Below are 17,878 nucleotides of genomic sequence, written 5' to 3' on the forward strand. Positions count from 1 at the left end.
GTTACACTCATCTTGCATTCTTTCTGTACTGATTACAGCTACAGACACAATACAATTTACCCTCAGTTGGTGAAATCCAAAATTCTTAGTGACTGCACTGTTACCAGCATGATTTCTCTAGAGCACATGGACAAGTCTAATGCTTCTAAACCATCAGCATGGGACTCATGCTGAAAGGCTAATTTCTTGCTAGAAACTAATAAGGTCACCGAAGCTGCTCAGAAGCATGCTGTGCTGCTGATTGTCACAGGACCTAAGACATTTTCAATTATTCACTTCCCTGTGTGTCCTGCTAAATCAAGCGTCTGATCTTTTGAGGGAATTATTGGACTTCTGAAGACTCACTTTTACCTGCTTCTGCTGTAAGTATAAGTAGTTTAATTTTAACAGTCTCAGTACATAATAGCATCGCTTTAGATGGAAGAGAGAAGTAGCACATAAAGATATTTTTTTTAGGTTTCTGCGTAGATTCTTCTTAACTCCTTTAAAACATTGAAAATGTAAATATAAATATTCTAAGACTCTATTTACTATCTCAGGTTATGCATTTTTATCACATAATCAGCATATAGTATTTTTCCTTGACATCAAATATCCCTCATTTTGTTACTAATACCACCACCACCTTTGCATCTATAACAGGTTCCACTATTCTTGGCAGGCTTTGCAGAAGATTTAGCGATTTTGTGTTTATAGGAATTTGTGGCCATGTTGGATAAGGAGATCTGATTCAAAGATGGTGTTCCAATGTATCCCAAAGGTGTTGAGGTTAGGACTCTGTGCAAGCCACTTGTGTTCCTCCACAAAAAAAAAACATGTTTAAATATGAAAATCTCTATGGACCTGCTTTTGTGCAAAGGGATACAATCACGCTGGAGCAGAAAAAGGCTTTGACCATAGGCGTGCGCACAGGGTGTGCCGGGTGTGCCTGGGCACACCCTAATCACCTAGGGCACGTTAGCATTATTGCTCTGTTTGCCAGTGAGGAGATGGGAAAGATCTCCCTTGGACCTGCTCTGCCATAAGAGAAGTGCCACACACTTCTATTTCACTTTGCCAGCAGGGAGAGTAATGTACCGGGGCCATATACATGTAGGCAAACACATGCATGTGTATTTAAACTTTGGGGTGCACACCCTAATGCAATAGGCTGCGCACACCTATGGCTTTGACTCTGTATGTTGTAGCATTACCAAAACCCTTCACTGGAAAAAATGACTAGTACAGTACCCCTTAATGGAAATGTGTTGGCCATGTAAATATGTGTAAGGGTCAAGTGTCCACAAAGTTTTGGTCATAGAATGTATTTGGGAAACTAGCATTTGCAGAAATAAAGGTTATCTTTGGTAACCTATGAATTTTCTGTCCTTACAGTTTTTTTTTTTTTTTTTTTTTAAGAATTAGCAGGGTAAATCCAGTTTAAAATGTTACATGGTAGCACAACCTTGTGATAAAAGATTACTTTTATGGTGAAATCACAAAACAACTTGTATTATGCTCAGTATAGATCTGGTGTGATGGAAAATGTGGTACACACCATGTGTGGTTTTTAACAAAGAAATTAGTAATTTAAAAAAAGTTTGTACAATGTTGATTATAATTCTCTGTATTGTTTTCTTCTTCTGTGACCGCTGCCTATTTGTACCACAGGATGCTAATAGTTTTTTAATCATAAAAGCTCTGACTGATGCACATAAACTATTAAGAATAATTTGCAGGAAACAATAAGGTTTTCTGTAATAGCATTTTCCTTCGTTAGTTTCTTCTAATTTAGATGTTTTTAGAGAATGTTTTCATCTGAGAATTACAGTACATCTTCACTCTTATACTCCCTTGGAACATAGTGCTAATTATAGAAAATTATACAACTGTGGGGGCGTTATGATTTATGATATAGAAAGCTCAATATGGTGACTTCTTTATTACCAAGATTCCCACACACACACCATTTCTAAGTACTTCTACCACTCTTTCCAGTTAAAGGCCCAGTATACCTAAAGTAAATTATGTTTGATAACATCGTACAGTAACTGTTTAAACACCACGTGATGTTCACATGCTATGTTTATACATTATATGGTTAAAACTGGTTTAAAGTCCAGAGACTGTTTCTATCTATATTTATTGCAGAGAGAGGGTTTAATATAACAGTGGTATTATGAAGAAAAAGAAAAAAAGAACGTATCAGAAGATTATTTGCCTAAAAGGGCTAAAGATAGTTCAAATTTTGAAGTGAAATGCAATGCTTTATATATATTTCCAACCAGTTCATTAGATATATAATATTATTACAAATGATTTGATGAAAAAGGTGTCACTATCAGTTTTACTTACAATCCACAGTCCGTCAAACCTAATATGGTCCCTTCGATATTCCTCAAGTTCCCGGTGCCACCACTTCGCAGTTCGTTCAAGGAAGAAGTCAGGGAATGCAGCATAAGCTCTATAAAGCTATGAAAAAAGAAAAGCCTTACATATCACCAAATTCTCTGTCTCAAAAAATCGTAAAGGTTGTTGTTCTAAAAATGTACAGTTTGAAGGAATAAGATGAGGAATTTGGCTTAAAGTGGTTGTAAAGGTAGAAGGTTTTCTATGCAGTAAGGTAAAAAAACCTTCTGCATGCAACTTCCCCCACAGTCCCTCTAAAAACATACCTGAGGCCAATTTTGATCCAACGATGTGCATGAGAGCCGAGGCTCTCTCCTCATTGGTTCAGATACAGCAGCAGGAGCCACTGGCTCCTGCTGCAGTCAAGCAGACAGTGATGAGGTGCTGGGGGTGGGGCTGAGTCCTGTCCATGGGACACACAAAGCAAGGCTCAGGAGCAAGCACGCACGGGTGCCCCCATTGCAATTGGCTTGCTTTGGGGGCACTTGGTGGGAGAATTGAGCCCAGGGTGGCAGTGGGGGACCGAAGAAGAAGTTTGAGGCTGCTCTGTGCAAAATCATTGCACAAAGCAGGTAAGCATAGCATGTTTCTTTTATTTTAATTAAAAAGAAAAGGGCCAAATCAGGCCTGGCTACAGTAGACTTGATCATGGATAGATTGCTTAGCTGAACCTCACTTTTTCAGTATTTATTTTATACTGTATGTGGAACCTAGTCGAAGGTGAATGAGATCTGTAGGGATGGGCCGAACACCCCCCTGTTCGGTTCGCAGCAGAACTCCCGAACAGGGGAAATGTTCTAACCCGAACGGCAAACCTCATTGAAGTCTATGGGAGCCGAACAGGAAAAATCAAAAGTGCCCATTTTGAAGGCCTATATGCAAGTAATTGGCCATAAAAGGGATACAAGGGTCTGGTACTGCCCTGGTGGACATGTATCAATATTTGTATTTTTATTAAAAAAAGAAACCACCCCAAATAAAATAAAAATTGGGCGTGGAGTCCCCCAAAATCCATACCAGACCCTTATCTGAGCATGCAGCCCAGCAGGTCAGGAAAGGGGAGGGGACTAGCGAGCGACCCCCCCTCCTCCTGAACCATACCAGGTGACGTAGTGGGGTCGCCCTGCTTTTTGCCTATATAAGAAATGTCAAAGGGAGAGTAGGTATATGGCGGGAGGCCTCCCAGGAGGCAAGAGCGTTTTGAATTATTTGAGTCCGGTGGGCGTTGTGATTGACGATAAATTAACATTGAGGGCCGCTATTCATTTTTTTTTTTTTTAATAAAGGACTTGTCAAAAACAGTTTTTTGTGGTTATTACTTTTTGACAACTTTGTGAATTAAAGATGAAATAATTTTCATATAGTGTAAAAAAAACTCCTCCAAGTGAAAAAACAACGCACTCCGTGGTACCACACCAGTGCCCAAATCAAAGGCTTAACCCTCACAATGAGAAGTCATATAGCGCTTGAGAGTGGTTAGCTTAGTTCCTGGATACAATTCACCATATATAGTCAACAGCCACTCAGAAAAATTTGCATGAAAAAAATGGAAATGCTCCAGATAATATAAAATCAATGGTAACCAATATTTATTAAAAACAATTAAATTCACATGTATAAAACAAACAGAGCTGTACAGTACAAATCAAAATCCCCAAGAGAATATACAGATAGCTTCCAGATGTTGTGAAGACATCTTGGCATGGGCCTTACCTCTTTCGTCAAAAATGACATCTTCTGGAGATTTTTAATTTTTATTTCACAGTAGGCTTTTTTGTTTGCATGGACATTGAACTGTTATCAGTTCTGTTTTTGTTTTATGAGCGCTACACTTTTGTATGGGTTTATTTGATATTACTATTTTGTATCTAATGGATATTTTGGTGTACTTCTCCAAACTGAAAAGAGGCAATAGAGGAGCTATTGGCATTATTGGACAGTTTGGAGGCTTTTGATTATCTTGCAGCATGAGACATGCAATTTCACCTGCTTGGTTGGATAATTATCTCTTACAGTGTCTCACAAAAGTGAGTACACCCCTCATATTGTTTTTTAAATATTTTATTATATCTTTTCATGTGACAACACTGAAGAAATGACACTTTGCTACAATGTAAAGTAGTGATTGTACAGCTTGTATAACAGTGTAAATTTGCTGTCCCCTCAAAATAACTCAACATACAGCCATTAATGTCTAAACCCCTGGCAACAAACGTGAGTACACCCCTAAGTGAAAATGTCCAAAATCCATCCCCACAACAGCCCCTATCAGCTCCCTGGGACCCCCGCTGTACCCTGCCACCACAGGAACTGTTCTGTAAAGCCCATAACAGCTTCTTCCACCTCGGGCCCACCTTAGCCAGCCGCCATCTTGGACCAGGCCGCACTCTCCACAACAGGTTCTCAGCCATCTGCTCCCATCTGCTGTATGTACCCAACCATCGACCCCTGCAAAGCCCTAGGGTGCCTGCCTTGTCCCCGTGGAGTTGGTCATCCTTTGCTTTTTCCCGCAAAGGTACCCGGAAACGGCCATGCCAGGCCCACGGCCTGCACTACCTACCCCGCACCACAGTCTTTTCACCTGAGGTCACCCGCTGCTTCTGTCCGGCCTTCAGAACTATACTTACTTTGGACCCCTCCCCAGACTGTACTACTGATAACTTTGCCTTGCATCCTGATCATTGCAATTACCAGTCACACGTTTCTACTATGGTCTATTAGCCCGTGGTGCGGTTTCAACATGGAACCATGCAGCCGTGCTTAGACGGAGCTCCAGCAGCCCCCCCAGCTATTGACCTCTAGCAATGCCTTCAAAGACCCCTCATCTATGCCCTCTGTCATGCAAACGTCCTGGGAACTCGTCCTCTTCAGCCTCTGGCTCCATCAAGCGATTTCTCTCTGCAGCAGGGCCGAAGCCTCCGTGTTGGGTAGAGCCTCTTCTATCCACTCCGCATTACCTCGAGAGTGCTCCCCTTCCTCCTCATACTTCTTGGATCATATGGAGGACCCTGCTTCTCCCGCAGCCTCAGACATGTCCTCCCTACTAGAAGGTCTGAAACAAGAGATAGGGGGCATGTTCCGCAACCTAGAATGTTCTCTGAAGAAAGAAATAACAGCAGTCCGCTCTGACATGTCCCACCTGCTGACCAGGGTGGAAGACACAGAGTGGCGACAGGACACCCAGGAAGGCACCATTAAAGAATTACAAGACAAGGTGACACAGTTGGCAGTGGCCCACCGTTCTGCACTCTACAAATTGGAAGACCTCGAAAATTGCAATCGCAGGAACAATCTACGTATCCAAGGTTTACCAGAGGCTGCCAGGGACAATGACCTTGCAGACTCGGTGAGGGGCAGCTTCAATTCCATTTTGGAATGCCCACCTACTGAGACTCTTCGTTTTGACCATATACACCATGTCATACGCCCTCGCAATTTATCTACTGAGAGAGAGACCCGGGACAGCAGAGGCTCCAGTGCACATCGCTGGATCGATAGAAGACTCAGGTGAGTGTAGCACCCAGAAGGTTTTATACCTTCATGCAAAGAATGTATGAAGGTAAAAAAACCTTCAGCCTTTACAACCACTTTAAAGTGGGTCTTCTGGAGAAACAAGCTTTGAAAAAAGAAGGTGGAAACGTAAAGAAAAAGAACAGGATGAGGACATGGAAAAAAGAAGCCATGTGCCAATGTGAATAGGCAGCAAAGAAAGGGACAAAATAAAAAGAAGGGGAAGGAAAGGGGTCCAATGAGGGCTGGACAGGGTACTAGGAAGGAACAGAGGTCAGGGGGAGATAGCAGAAGGACTATGAGGGGATCACTAAAAAACAGTAATCACAGAAAGATAAACCAAGTTTAAAACAAATTAAGCAGCTTAAAGAAAAGGATGATTGGTTGACAGAGTAATTTCCATGTAAGTAGTATAAAAGCTATACAGAATGAAGGGGGTCCTTTTGAATAACAATTTGGTAACAATAGGAGTCTCAGCAAGTCTCAGAATGGTTAAAGCCACAAAAGTTCCTTTTGTAATTTAAGTAGGCAGGTGTCAGGGATGAGCTTGCAGCAGCTCTCTTCTCTGTTCTCAGGCTGTTCAGCTGTCAGTTAATTGTCAGCACTCATTGTTTCCTCTGTGGCTCACCTGGTTATCATCATCTGCTTGTCAGTCCTGCCTACAGTCAGCCTCTTCTGACTATTTAAGCTGCCTTCACCTTGTCAACTTTGTCAGTCCTGCCTTCACCTTGTCAACATATCTGGAGTTTCTCTGCTGTGTTCTTGTGAAAGACTTTGCACGGCTGACGTCCCTTCTGAGTTCCTGATCCTGTTCCTCTGCCTCTGATTACGTTGATTTCTGGTTTTCTGATCACTGGCTTGTCTGACTTGCTGTTTTGGCTTCCGACCCCTGGCTATGTTTTGACCACATTTACTGTTCTGTACTAATTTTTACTATTACATTAAAGGTGTGATTTTACTGCATTTTCTGTTTCAGTCTGACTCATGGTTCCTGACAGTAGGAGGGTATGTAAGAGCAGGCAAGAAAATTGAAATATCCATCTCCTATCTCAGGGAGATGCAAGAACAGTGACATGTTCTATTGGCAGCGTATGTCCGGGCGAGTGCAGTTTGTGTGGGCAGGGTCTAAGTGCAGGCAATTAAACCAGCAAAGAATTGAGTTCAGGTTTCCAGCTTTAGAGGGGCCAATAAGTGACTCACTTAATAAGTTAGGTGAGGGTGCCACAACAAAAATCAGTAATCAGTCTAAACATATGAACTATGCAGTAAGTCAGTTAAACAATAAAGATACCTGTTGCACCATCCAGGGAGTTCCCAAGAAGGATGTCTGTTGCCATGGAGTCAGAAGAGAAATCGGAGGCCAAACAGGGGGAACCAGATCTGACCAGTGTTCAAATTTCACAGTAGGTACATCAAAGGCTTTCAGGAATGCCAGCAGGTCATTAGGAGTGTGCAGGATGTTTTCTACCACCCCTCTTGAGCTGACCATACATGGATCAAAATTCAGACGGTTCAGCTCTATCAATTGGCATCTCATGAACCAGCTTGTTCACAAATATTTCCTTAATCAGCAAATGTAGACAGTTGGCTGCAGCACTGATCAGTGTATTCTGATGGCGTGGGAGTCCTGCTGTCAGAATACAATGATACAGCAGGTGGGGAACCTGCATTTACCTCAAATGTGTGGCTAGGGGACTGAATCATGTATAGCCAGCCTATGTCAACAGATGGAACTGATTTCTACACCTGTACTGATTGTTGGTGTTCTATAGTAGTTTGTCTGCTTAGGGTATGACGAGAAACATTGGGAAATATCAAGACTTGCGCACCCTTAAAATCTAGGATTTCGTTATCCCCGATTTAAGTGAGGAACTTTTCCTTTTGTTTGTAAAAATAGACTCAACAGAGAATGTACCTAGGTTGGTGGATTCCTTATTCCTGGATTACACTCAGGTACCAGACAAGAAAATGTGGCCACAATCTTCAGGAATTGTTTGTTTTTCCTGACGTGTCTATTTTTGTTCTTTATTTTGTGTGACATACTGTAGAATACATTTTGTATAGTCAATTCCTCTGCACTAGTGCAAGCTTTTGTAGTCATATATTTGGTGTAATAAATGATTGTGAGCCCAGAGAGGTGAATCTTGTTTTGACTTCAGCTCTGTGGATTCCTGACTTTAGCTGTTATTTAATTAAACTTTCTCAGTTTGTTAGTCATACGTGCATCTAACAAGGGGCGGGGACACTTGAAAACATTGTGAAATAGTATTGGCATTGGAAATAAATGCCATTTATTGAGTAAAAACTAATTAGGGTGCAGTAACTCTCTTGGATCAGTTAATATGGGACAGTTTGGAGCCTTTTGGTTAACTTGCACCCTCTGCACAGGTGACGTGCAACTCACCTCCTTGGTTGGAGACTATATATATATATTTATTTATTTTTCTTGTTCAATGTTTTTATTAAAATATTTAAAAAGCTTACATACCAACAAAAGCACCAGAAACACTTAAGAATATGGGTAATCAGGGGCGTAACTACAGGGGTTGCAGGGGTTGCAATCGCTACCGGGCCCCATGCTCCAGGGGGCCCGGTAGCAAACCAGTGGGTGAACTTCCAGAATCGCAAAGGTCACACTTGCGACCGGACCCTGGCATTGCACCACTGTGGGGAGGCCCCAAGATTGCAGGAAGGGGGCCCACAAGATTGCAGGAAGGGGGCCCACTGCAGAACTTGTGAAAGAATCCTGCTGTGGGACCGTAATAAAAGGCCATGCAACAAGTGTAAAGAGCCCCAGGATTAGTGGGAAGAGCCCTGGGCTTGAAGGTAAGGGCCCCGGCCAGGGGTCTGGGGGGCCCTTCATGGTTTCTTGCATCAGGGCCCTGAAGGTTCTAGTTACGCCTCTGTGGGTAATGCACATAATCTGTGTACAAAAGTCATACAAAAAGTCATATGAACCAACAAGGCAATGAAAAGTGATGACCGAGTAATTGGTCATAGTTGGAAAAAAGAATGGAGGCTCAAAGTCTCCAAAAACACGTAATATTGGTCCATGAATCTGGAGATATAATACCAACAGTTTAGCCAGGAATGAAGGTCATGTGCTATACACATGGGAAAATCCCTAGGATCATACTAAAGAAACAGTGAGAAAATTTAAAAAAAAAAAGCAAATAATGAAGAAGAAAAAATGAAAAGAAGAAAGGAGAGGTCACTAGCTCAGACTAAGTCATGGTCGCAGTTTACAGCCTAAACACAAACCTGAGCGTCAGGGCTCAAGGAGGGAAGAGCCAAAACCAGGTGGAAGGAAATGGTCTACCCAGGTATTTATTTACTTTTTATATCCATATTATAATGTATATAAACTCAGTTCATTTTATAAAATATATATAGAATTCCAAAGAATTATCAAGCCTAATAAATTTACAGAAAAGTAATGGTTTATTACCTTCACTTGTGTATCCCAGTCCAAAGACTCATCAACATAGATGTCAGGTAAATCTGGCCAGACCTTAAACCAAACAAAATATGACTTAGTATAACAATCAAAATAGGCTCACAGAAATATTACATATTAATACATGAGCTTCTTCCCACTTGACATATTCATAAATACCTTTCCATATACTATATCATTGCTATTTGGCCATTTGATGAACACATTATCTTGAACACCTCTGGTAAAAGCTGGATAGGGTTTGGTTTCATTTCCTGAAATGGCAGGGTCCTATAAATGGTCCATAAAAAAAACAAAAAAAAAAACAAACAAAGGAAAGTGAATTTAAAGAATTAATTATTATTTCAAATTAATAAACTGGACAAATTTGTAATAACATAGCTGCTGCTAATATAATATGGGTCACAGCCGAACTCCTGGCAAATAGCTAAAAACACAGTTGAAATACATATAAGAGGGCTGTCATACCTTCTCAAAGATTTGCATTTCTGTTCATTCAGCTATGGAATGCTATGGAATGCATACAGCCCCGCACACATCCCAGCCCTGTCAGGCTGAGCCAGAAATGACAGCTCCGTCTCCGCTTGCAGTGCGGAGAGGGAGGTGTCACAGCCCCCGCTGCTCTCTATGGGGGATCGGATGAGAGCGGGCCGCCTGTCCACTCTCATCCGATCCCTGTGAGAGGGCCATGTTGGTATTGAGAGACTAAAGAGGAGATCCAGTGGGGAAAGTGGGGAAGAAAAGTTGCACAGGGAGGAGAGAAATGCTGAGATTGAATTCCAGAAAGGTTTGATATGCGTGCAGTCCCACCAGATATGTTGAAGTGATCCTATTCCTTGACAGCCTCGCCAGCATAACGGAGACGAGATGGGATACATAGTTGCCAGTCTAGAGGGGGTAAAGTACCATTTGTGGAATAGTTTTTGTAGAGATTCCCAATGGGATATGCACCTTTAAGCTTTTAATGGAAGGAGCAGTGCTCGGTGCCACACATGTGGGGGTGGTGAACTGGGCACCATCGAAGACCAAAAGACCATAGATGAAGAGGATGCATTTTGTGTGGATTGTAAGAGCGTATTGTATATAAGGGATATGTCTTTAACTGCAGGTTTGGGAGTGTTGTAGAATTTCATGATTGGAACCAATATGGAAGGTTCAGACGTCAGCTGAATTTTGGAGAGGAGTGAACGAGTCCTTAGGTATGGGAAAAGGGAGTTGGGCGGCAAGTCAAAGGACTTTTGAAGGTCATAGAAGGACTGTATGCCAGAGCTTGAGAGAATGTGGTTTAGGTTGCTTAGACCTCCATTTTCCTGTTTTTGCAGGCACTTAGATGCCCTGTTTCTGGACTCCCTTGTCTTCCCACTTTGAGGTTGTGGGGTAGACTTTCTGCCCATCTCCTCATGTACGTGTGCTGGGGACTGGCATTGTATTCCCTCTTTCTTCTCCCCTCCAGTTGGGGGGGTCAAAGTGATATGTGGGCTTCAATCGATGTCCCTATGGATGCACCACAGTCCATGGTGCACAAGGGTAGCGGGAGGTCCAGCCCACACATGTGCAGTCTCAGGGCGCCTGCATCATGTGTGATGTCACCCGCAGCACAGTTGAACATGCCAAGAGTATATGAGGGAGCTTGGGTGGCCCTATTATGGCATAACTGTGATGCATGGTGCAATTCTTCTCCCAAATACGACCCAGGTAACACTATATGGCATGTTAGACAACATTGTGGAGCATCTTTGATGGTCATTATTCTACTTAGTATGTGCTTATGTATACTTACAGGCAGATTTATTGCATATCCATGTTGATAGTTATATCTATGCTATAGGGGTGGGTGGTGGTGACCACCTACTATTTAGAGTAGCCACACATAAGAATTTTCTCTTATGCACCTACTAAATCCAAATTTGTTATCTATGTAGAAATATTTACCTGCAGATGAACCCCTGGCAGGTACATTAGACTCTAAGCCCTCCTATAGATGATTATTTTTTTTTTACTGTATATAGCTCAACATCTCTAAGAACACCATATGCTTAAAAATATTTTCATATTATGGGTTGCCTACTCTCTTTCTCTTTTTTTCTGTGGGGTCACTGGAGCCCCTCCTTTATTCCAGTGACTTGCAAATAGGAGTAGGGGTGTATTGTCTGGGGCAAAGCAGTGGACCTCTACATATTATTATTATTATTATTATTATTATTATTATTACTATCCATTTTCAATTGTAGGTTTTTCTTACTATAATATTCTTGCATCTTTTATTATTAAGTAATTGTCAATTATTAAGCCTGGGTTTAAACTATAAATAGAAAAAAAAATGCATATCCTTAATTTTTATATTCTTTTATTTATTTATTTATTTTTTTTCAACTGTCTCCCCTTTTGTTTACAAGCACATCACTCACCAAGAGAATAATAAATTTCATTCCTTCTCCTCTTATTCGGTCAACAAGGGCTGGCAGCCCCGAGAAGTTGGCACCAAGTGTAAAGTCCATTTGTCTCTCCATGTAGTCTATGTCAGCATATTGTACATCCTGTAGAGTCAAACACAAATGCACTTTATAAGATATAACTTTATTTCAAATATAAAAGCACTTCAGATTAAGAGTTAAAAGGTATAATGATATATAATTTATATAAAAAAAAAAAAAAAACCTTCTTTCTTTCTTTTTTCATCAAACCTTCTTAACTAGCAAATGCACTATTAAAACATATTTATTTATATACCTAAACTTGGATGACATTTTGATGAATGTATAATACTCACAATATTCCCTCTGAGTCTTGAGTGATCCCCGCTTGGTCCATCTTGTGCCCTCTATTCTCTGTTGTTTCCCTCCTCCCCCTCTCTTTTTTTTTTTACATTTTATTTTATCTCCCCCCTCCCCCATCTTCCCACACCCCCTCCATGACGAGAAGCACACATCCAACGCTGAGGACATCCCTCAGGCTCCTCTCTATTAATGCCCAGGGATTCAATGTACCGGAGAAGCGATCACAACTTCTTGCAGAAGCACGCAGACTGCGGGCTCATGTGCTACTGATACAGGATACCCATTTCAAGGAGGGTGATGTTCCCTCGTTGTCCAACAGGAGATATCCTGTGTGTTTTCACGCCCCCACCGAGGGGTCCAAAACCAGAGGGGTTTCTATCCTCTTTTCACACCAAGTTGCTTTTCAAGCTGAGGACATCCGGCGGGACCCGGGTGGCAAGTTTCTTTTTGTTAAACTGCGCTTGAATTCCCGCCCGGTCACTATTGCAAATTTATATGCTCCTAACAGCAAACAGGTACTGTTCTTCCCCTCGGTTTGTTAAGAGCTGCTAGACTTTGCTTCTGGGATGCTGATACTTGGGGGGGAATTCAATGCCCCTCTTCAACCTCACCTGGACTCCTCCACTGGCACATCCGTTCTTCCTTACCGAGCCTTGCGCCAAATTGCTATTCAGTTACAGTCGCTGCGACTTTAAGATTCCTGGAGGTTATTGAACCCCGAGACGAGAGATTACACATTCTGCTCTGCACCTCATGGAAAATTCTCCAGAACTGATTACTTCTTCCTTTCCCAGCCTGATATCCCAATGCTGACTTCGGCCACCATTGAACCACAGGTTCTTTCGGACCATAACCCCATTACGATGACCCTCACGTTCCCGCTTTTAGATACGGACGCAAATCCTGGCGCCTGATCCTTCTTTGTTGAAGGATCAGGCGGTGACCGCAAACCTTCGTAATGTCATATCTTCCTACTTTTCGGAAAACGATACTCCGGACTGTAGCCCACTCGGACAGTGGGAGGCGCACAAGTGCGTACTCAGGGGGAATTTTTGTCCCTCTCAGCCTCACACAAGAGAGCCAGACAGGTGATGATCGATGGCCTTTACAAAAGGCTCGGCGACCTTGAGAGGGCTCACAAATGTTCTCTTGCCGCTGCTACTCTTGCTGAACTCACGGAAGTTCGCCGTGAGATCAAGGAGATCCTAGAGGCTCAGAGTCACTGTAGATTAACCTTGGGTCATAAGATTTTCTACGAGCAGGGGAACAAATGTGGTCGTCTTCTGGCTCGGGCGGGCCAGGCCCAGAGGAAGTCCTCCAATATACATTTCATAAGGGAAGATATAGGCTCGAAACATTGCTCAAACGCGGATATTGCAAAACAATTTGAATCCTTCTACCACTCGCTTTATAATCTGAAATCTACATCTCTGTCTCCGGCATCGTCGTCCCATCGCCAGGAGGCCCTGAAGTCTTTCCTCGAGATGCACGGACTACCGCCCCTCCCCGCCTCAGCAGTATCCGCCTTGGAATCACCTCTTTTTGAGGAGGAATTTGATCGGGCAGTCAAGGAAATGAAACCGGGTAAATGCCCCGGCCCGAATGGCTTCTCCTTGCAATATTATCACACTTTCTCGGATATCACCAGACCGCACTTCTTGAAAGCTTTCCGGTCCTTGGCCGATGCTCCCCACCGCTCTTCGTCTCTATTGGAAGCACACATCACGGTGCTGCCCAAGGAGGGTAAAGATGCCGCTCTGGTGGGGAACTACCATCCCATATCCCTTCTGAACGTGGACGTTAAGATCTATGCCAAGATGCTGGCTAATTGCCCTCTCCCTCATCTGCCCTCTCTTGTCTCCCTGGACCAGGTGGGCTTTGTCCCGGGAAGGGAGGCTAGGGACTATCATTGGATGCAGAGAAGGCGTTCAACAGAGTGGCCTGGAACTATCTGATGTCGACCCTGGAGGCCCTGGGCTTTCAGACCCGTATGCTTTCGAGCATTCGGGCTCTATACACTAATCAGATAGCCAGGGTCCGTGTCAATGGCCACTTGTCGGACGCCTTCAGCCTTACGAATGGCACCAGGCAAGTGTGCCCTTTATCCCCAATATTGTTTATACTTTTGCTGGAACCCTTCCTCAACATGATCCGCTCTAACCCGGATATTCAGGGGATCCGTATTGCAGGCACCGCGCACAAAGTCGCAGCTTTCACGGATGACATGCTGCTTTTTCTTTCATGACCTCACCTCTCCCTTCCGCTCCTGTTACGCGACTTGGAACAGTCAAGCTCCTGTCGAACTTACAGATCAACTACACTAAATCTTTGGTTCTCAATGTGTCTCTCCCCCAGGCAGAAGTGGATCATTGTCGGTCCAATTTCCCTTTTAAATGGGCGTCTGAAACTATCCAGTATCTGGGCATTCTTATCCCTCATGGACTGTCCGACATATTTTGTGTGAATTACAAACCTCTCCTGCCTGAATAGCATCGGCTCTAATCTTCATGCGTGGGGATCCCTTCGGGTGTCATGGTTTGGACGAGTGGCCCTCCTAAAGATGACCATCCTCCCAAAGTTCTTTTTCAAACAATCCCGATCCATCTTACAAACTCGTTTTTTGCCTCATTTAAATCACATGCCCTGAAATTTGTCTGGGGAGATAAAAGGCCTTGGGTCAAATACACCCAGCTCACGGCCCCCAAGGTGTGTGGGGGTTTGGGGCTTCCTGACTTGCCCACATACTACAAGGCCTGCATTATGGGCAGGGTGGTTGACTGGAACTTACATTCATCCCTGAAGGCGGTTGTGGGTTTGGAAAATGCGCTCTTGCGGACCCCTCTTCATTTGCTTTCCTGGTTTCCCTTCTCAGCTCTCCCAGAAGAGCTTAAGGGACATCCCCTGATTGGTCCCCCATTGAAATTGCACTGCGCCTGGTGCAAAGCCAGGAAGATTGACCCAGCTTTTGGCCCTTTGACGTTGCTTCGCCTGAATACTGCTTTTGAACCGGGCATGTCTGCAAATCGTTCCTTCGTGATATTTGGCCGCACGGCGATGTCCTTGCCAAGTACCTTTTCCACAGGGGCTCCCAACTGTCCTGGGAAGCTTTAAATCGATGGCTTCAACCCCATTCTATTCCCTTATGGACGTTCTTCCAGATCCGCCATTTTCTTTCCGCTCGCCACCCCCTGACTCTTTGGACTAGACCCTCGTCCAGTATTGAAGCCATTTGCGAGCGAACCGGCCCCCAGTGGCATATTATCTCTGAACTGTGCCGCCTCCTCTTAGTGGCCCCGCCTGCCTCCTCATCCTCTTTTGTCCAGGCCTGGTCCAGGGAGCTGGACCTTCCTTTCATGGACGCCGATTGGACCTCCGTATGCCGCACCATCCAGCAAGCCTCTGTTAGCATAATCATCCAGGAAAATGGCTATAAGGTCCTCACGAGATGGTATCGGACTCCTGACCGGATTCATAAATTCTGCCCCGCTGTCTCTAGTGCCTGTTGGCGATGTGAAAATGACTTGGGCAGGATGCTCCGCGTATGGTGGTCCTGCCCTGTCCTTCAACCTTTCTGGGCGGAGGTACATGACACAATTAAAAAAGTAACGTTGAGGGATCTGGACTTTTCCCCGATGCAATACTTGCCACATTGGGCACCTTCCTGGAGGCACTCCTACAAGAAGTCCTTGGCCATGCATATGGTTAACGTGGCCAAGCTGTGCGTACCGTGCCATTGGAGATCAGCCAATGTTCTCTCCACCAAAGAATGGTTCCGTAGGCTGAATCATATAGAACAAATGGAGGAATTGATTAGCATCGCACATGACTCTTTCACTGACTTTATTGTTACCTGGTATGATTGGATCCGCTTCAAAGATACCGATGCTTATACCACAATTATGACCCCAGCTTAATACCAGGTTGCCCGTCTGACCTCCAAAGAAGTCTTCTCGTCCCTGTTATCCTTCCCTCCTTCTTCCCACACCCCTTCCCCTTTTTTTTTTCTCTTTTTCCTTCTTCTCTCTCCCACATCCTAGCTTTTGTCTCCTGTCTTTCATGTTGCTATCTTTCTCTATCTTCCCCTTCTCTTTCTATTTCCATTCTTGAGGCAGCCTTTCGCCTCTGGGCGTCTCTCTGGGCCATACCCACGTCAAGCTATCTTACACTGCCAATCGGCGGGTGATTTGTTTCTCCTCTGGTTTTTCATCATCCTTACCATCTTTCGTAGGTTCCCTTTGCTCCAGGGATCTGGCACACATCAACCTGGCTAATTATCGCTGTCTTTGTGCCGCAGTGGCACCTTATTGCTGTCATGCTTAGCCGTATTGGTTGCCTATATTACTCTAACAGTTTGATGTTTTGATTTTGTATGCATTTACTGGAGCTCTTGCCCTGGAACCGACTATGAGGAATTTTCCTTTAAGCTGTGTAGTATGGCCTGTATCACTGTTCATTTTATTTGCTGTTCTCTTGGTTTTTATTCTGTTTCACATGTCATTGAGCAGTTCTTTGTATTCACTGATTCTCAATAAAAATTTTATGGGAAAAAAATCTGCCTTCTGAGAATTTTACCAACCTCACCTCAAAATATCACCCAAATAGTCTTCTTAACTTCTCCCAAGACCTTTTGCTCTCTAGTTTTCTTGTCTCATTTCATGCTCATCTCCAGGACTTCTTCTAAACGTCTTCCCTTCTCTGGAACTACCTACTTCAATCTGTCTGGCTAACTGCTACTCTTTCTGCCTCTAGGCAATCCCTGAAAACACATTCCTTTAGGCAAAACATTTTATTTTTGAACAGATCCTCCCCACACAGTTATTGCCTTTTGTATCATTTTCCATCTCCTATTAGATTGTAAGCTATTGTGAGCAGGCCCCTTTTAAACCCTTTGTCTTAAATTGCATTGTAACTGTAGTGTCTCTTTTTTATCAATCCTGTATAATAATATTATTATTAATGTGTTAGCTTGAAAGGACAAAATCTATAGAGTTCCTCGATCCTATATCAGAAGAATATGCAGATTCCTATTCCTATTCCTAATTTTGTTATTAGAGACAGACAACTGTGATGCTTTTTTTTTTTTTTTTCTTTTCAAAACTGGTAGTGGCACCAGAAAATGTAAACATGACACATGGGTTGTATCTGCCCATGTTCATTGCTGTCAGCTCAACCTTATGCTTTTATGGTGGTCTTACTCTTCAGCATTTACCAAAAACTGAATTATTAATTTTCGGTCAACTGAAACTTAAATGTTTCTGGAAAAATAGAAAGACAGATCGGACTGCTTGCTAATGTGTAATTTCCATACTTACATAGGGAATATTGGCCCGTTTCATATTTTCATATAATTCAGCAATTTCTGTATCATTCTTGTATCCATAACGACACAGCTGGAATCCAAGAGCCCAGTAGGATGGCATTACTGGGCGTCCAACAAGCTGAGAAAAAAAAAAAGACTGTATAGAAGTTCCTGTATACGTACTAAACTATTCTGATCAAAATAAAAGGCTACTTACTGCTGTGTATTGTTGGACAACATCTTCTGGTTTGGGACCCAAGACTACATAAAAATCCAAAATTCCTCCAATAGTGCGGTATGTTAGAGCAGGTGTTTCCTGTAGTGTCAAATCTGACAGTAAAAAGGTAAATGTCACAGATTCAGGAAATCATAGTAATAAGTAATACTGAATTAAAAAAAAAAAAAAAATATATATATATATATATATATATATATATATATATATAT

At 43.0% G+C, this 17,878-nt stretch overlaps 1 protein-coding gene across 1 annotated transcript in view; it reads right to left on the reverse strand.

The window, feature by feature from the left end:
* The window catches only part of SI (sucrase-isomaltase), a 331,665-nt gene that overhangs the window by 143,967 nt on the left and 169,820 nt on the right, over positions 1-17,878 (reverse strand). Inside the window, exons 29-34 of the mRNA XM_082249620.1 lie at positions 17,649-17,761; positions 17,445-17,570; positions 11,764-11,892; positions 9,515-9,625; positions 9,347-9,409; positions 2,335-2,451 (exon numbers count right to left, since the gene is read on the reverse strand). Coding sequence (XP_082105746.1) covers positions 2,335-2,451; positions 9,347-9,409; positions 9,515-9,625; positions 11,764-11,892; positions 17,445-17,570; positions 17,649-17,761 — 659 coding nt within the window. The remainder of the gene's footprint in view (positions 1-2,334; positions 2,452-9,346; positions 9,410-9,514; positions 9,626-11,763; positions 11,893-17,444; positions 17,571-17,648; positions 17,762-17,878) is intronic.

The sequence above is a fragment of the Pelophylax lessonae genome, assembly GCF_965119305.1.
Source record: "Pelophylax lessonae genome assembly, chromosome: 3".
In the NCBI taxonomy this organism is placed as follows: Eukaryota; Metazoa; Chordata; class Amphibia; order Anura; family Ranidae; genus Pelophylax; species Pelophylax lessonae.